General features: G+C 40.1%; 1 protein-coding gene across 2 annotated transcripts in view; it reads right to left on the reverse strand.

Annotated features, from left to right (window-relative positions):
• The window catches only part of LOC109485166 (1-aminocyclopropane-1-carboxylate synthase-like protein 1), a 15,583-nt gene extending 15,354 nt beyond the window's left edge, over nucleotides 1-229 (reverse strand). For both annotated transcript variants that reach the window (XM_019788610.1, XM_019788611.1), the window contains exon 1: nucleotides 137-229. In XM_019788610.1, coding sequence (XP_019644169.1) covers nucleotides 137-214 — 78 coding nt within the window. In that variant the 5' untranslated portion in view covers nucleotides 215-229. The remainder of the gene's footprint in view (nucleotides 1-136) is intronic.
• Nucleotides 230-2,786: the final 2,557 nt, after the last annotated feature.

Raw genomic sequence — 2,786 nt, forward strand, 5'->3', positions numbered from 1 at the left:
TTTTTTTGGCGGGGGGGGGGGGCGATTCTTAGAATTCAGGTAGCACACTGGGCTACCTAGGTTCAAAAATAGGTTGCCCGGGGCAACCGGGCAACCAGGTATTTTGCACGCTGGACTGACTACTGCGTAACGTTACCTTTTTCTCGACAACATCAAACATCAGCTTGTTCTCACTGACTCCAAAGTCCACAACACCCTGAAAGATACGAGACATAGTTAGTAAGTTTGCACATCATCTGACATTTTCATGCGATACTGTCTTTCCTGCAATTGTATACTGGTATAGTGTTAACACAAGTTAACTGTTAATATTTTCGCTGTGCTTTTATATTCACAACACGTTCCATATGTTCCATGAACTTATCATTATCGTGAACAAATAATTTGCCGACTTCCTATTTGCTGCACCTGCATCCACCGCAAACGTGTAGTTCCGTGAACATGTCCATTTTTCTATGGCCGCAAAGTCTTGCTACCATGAACATTAAGTGATTTGTAGTACATTTTATTGTAATGAGCATGGTTATGTTTACTGAAGGAAAACATATTGTTTTTACTCAGTTTCTTCCTCTTCTGTTCCAAACACTAACCTCTGACCTGGCCAATGACATGATTTGTTGACGTCTGTCACCATGGTGACTGGTGTTGGGTTACATAATGTTGCAATTTCATGGTCTGCTCTGCTCTTGTCACCATATACTCGTAGTACATGTGTGTGAATTTGTTTGAATAAAAATTAACAGGGCAGACCATGGCCATGTCCATTATTATCCATGTCCAAACATTATGTATTTTGCTTTGCAAATGTTACTTCTCTAGTTTGAGTAGATTTTTCCTGAGGATCAAAGAAAGCAGCCCTGAAAAAACTCAAGAATCTACAGGGCTGAGAACATTGCTAGCCTGGGTTCCATCCTGGTTAGTTTACGTCCGCTCCCACAGTCGCTACTTGGTGGTAGCGACTGTGGGAGCGGATGTAAACTAACCAGGATGGAACCCAGGCTAGAACATTGCTGTGCCGTAGGCAAATTGCACAGTTAAGAAGAAAACATCCTGTTCTGACTGGACGCAGTGAAAGTACATGTAATAGCAAAGGTCAAAGTCTATCATTTTTTACTAACAGCTACAATGCCCAAAGAGACAACTTGGGAAATAAGTGTTTGTAAACTTCTTCTTCTTCTTATCTGAGTTTTACGTCTATTGATTCCCCGAATCGGGGGTATAGACGTGCTTGCACAGGTGCATGTTTGGGCTTGTCATTTTGCCCCTCAGCATGCTGAGGTGCACAACAGCAAGCCTGTGCAAGACTTTTTTTGAAGCAAGGTTTTTACTGACTCTCACTTTTTCACTATCATGTTTCAAACATATGTTATATGTAAATAAATACTAACGGGGGGTGCCCTAATTCCGACCCATCCCTAATGCCGAACTAGTTTGAAAAATCCTTGTTGCGGCGTTATTCATGGGAGCACGTGCCTGAAAATAACCACAAGAATGGACAAAGTTTTTGTGTTGATATCGGTAATCTCACAAAGTTTGTTTTAGTTCGTACACTCCGACAACAGACGAGTGAAAAATCTGTGTGAATTCGACGCTTGTTCGGGGGTTGACGAGCGTGTCAAAAATGCAGGTTTTGCTTTTCAAACAGCTACCTTGGAGCAAGTCGCGTAATCGTCGCAAAAAGATTACTTGTTTGGGACAGAAAAACAGTTGTAGATTGTTTTAGTCATAATTTGTGTATTATAATTTCTAAACTCTCTTCTCAGATCGACCTGTGTTAAAAACTAGGTCGGAATTAGGGCACCCATTTTGCGATAGAACGTTCCACCGGCAAAATGACCGAAAACCTGCCGTGCGTTTCTCGAACCATTACGCTTGGGTGCAAGGCGCTACACTAAAGTGAAATACACAGCTGTGCAGCTTTAATCGTGTGATCTTTATCTGTCAATATTGTATCTCATGTTGCGCGGGTTTTTGGTCAGATAAACTATTACCAAAGGTCTGTGCGTTTGCATGGAACATAGGTCGGAATTAGGGCACCCCCCGTTACATGACATTGTAGTTAATGGGTGAGATTATTAGTGTGCAGAGAAGACAAAAGAGACTCAGCAGTAAACTAGAGTTCCACGATCTCATACCTTCGCCAAATGATGTTAGCCTTTATGAATAAGAAATATACTAATCACCCTGATTATGCAAATAGGATCCTCAATTGCATGAATTATATCAGTCTGTTGATCATATTCTCCACCAAAAGACAGTCTTATCTTAACAAAGAATGCCATTTTCTCATAAATTATGCAAATGTGGTCCTTATTTGAATAAGTTATGTTTAATTATGTTCACCTTCACTTAACTTTCAAACACCCCAAGTATGAAATCCCAGGCAGTTACCACTACACAATCATAACATTTTCTCATTAATTATGCAAATTAAGTCTTCATTTGCATAATCAATATTTGCCTGTGTTTCTCTCATTCTTAATAACATATGTTACAAGCTTGAACTTCCTATCTTGGAATGCAGCTGATTTATAGAATTTCCTCATTAATTATGCAAATTACATCAATATTCGCATAATTGTAATATCATTATGTCAAGCATCACTTCAGCTACCTACATACCAAAAATCACGATGATCCATCAATCGGTTCTTGAGTTATCCTCTTTTAAACATTTGTCCTTTAAACCCCAATGCAGTTCTAGAGCAAGCCGCTAGGGAGCCTATACTCACGTCACTTCTTCCCCAGCACAAGAGCTACCTACCATCCACATTTCATCACCATAG

This window comes from Branchiostoma belcheri, unplaced genomic scaffold, assembly GCF_001625305.1.
Source record: "Branchiostoma belcheri isolate BF01 breed outbred unplaced genomic scaffold, Haploidv18h27 scaffold73, whole genome shotgun sequence".
Lineage (NCBI taxonomy): Eukaryota > Metazoa > Chordata > Leptocardii > Amphioxiformes > Branchiostomatidae > Branchiostoma > Branchiostoma belcheri.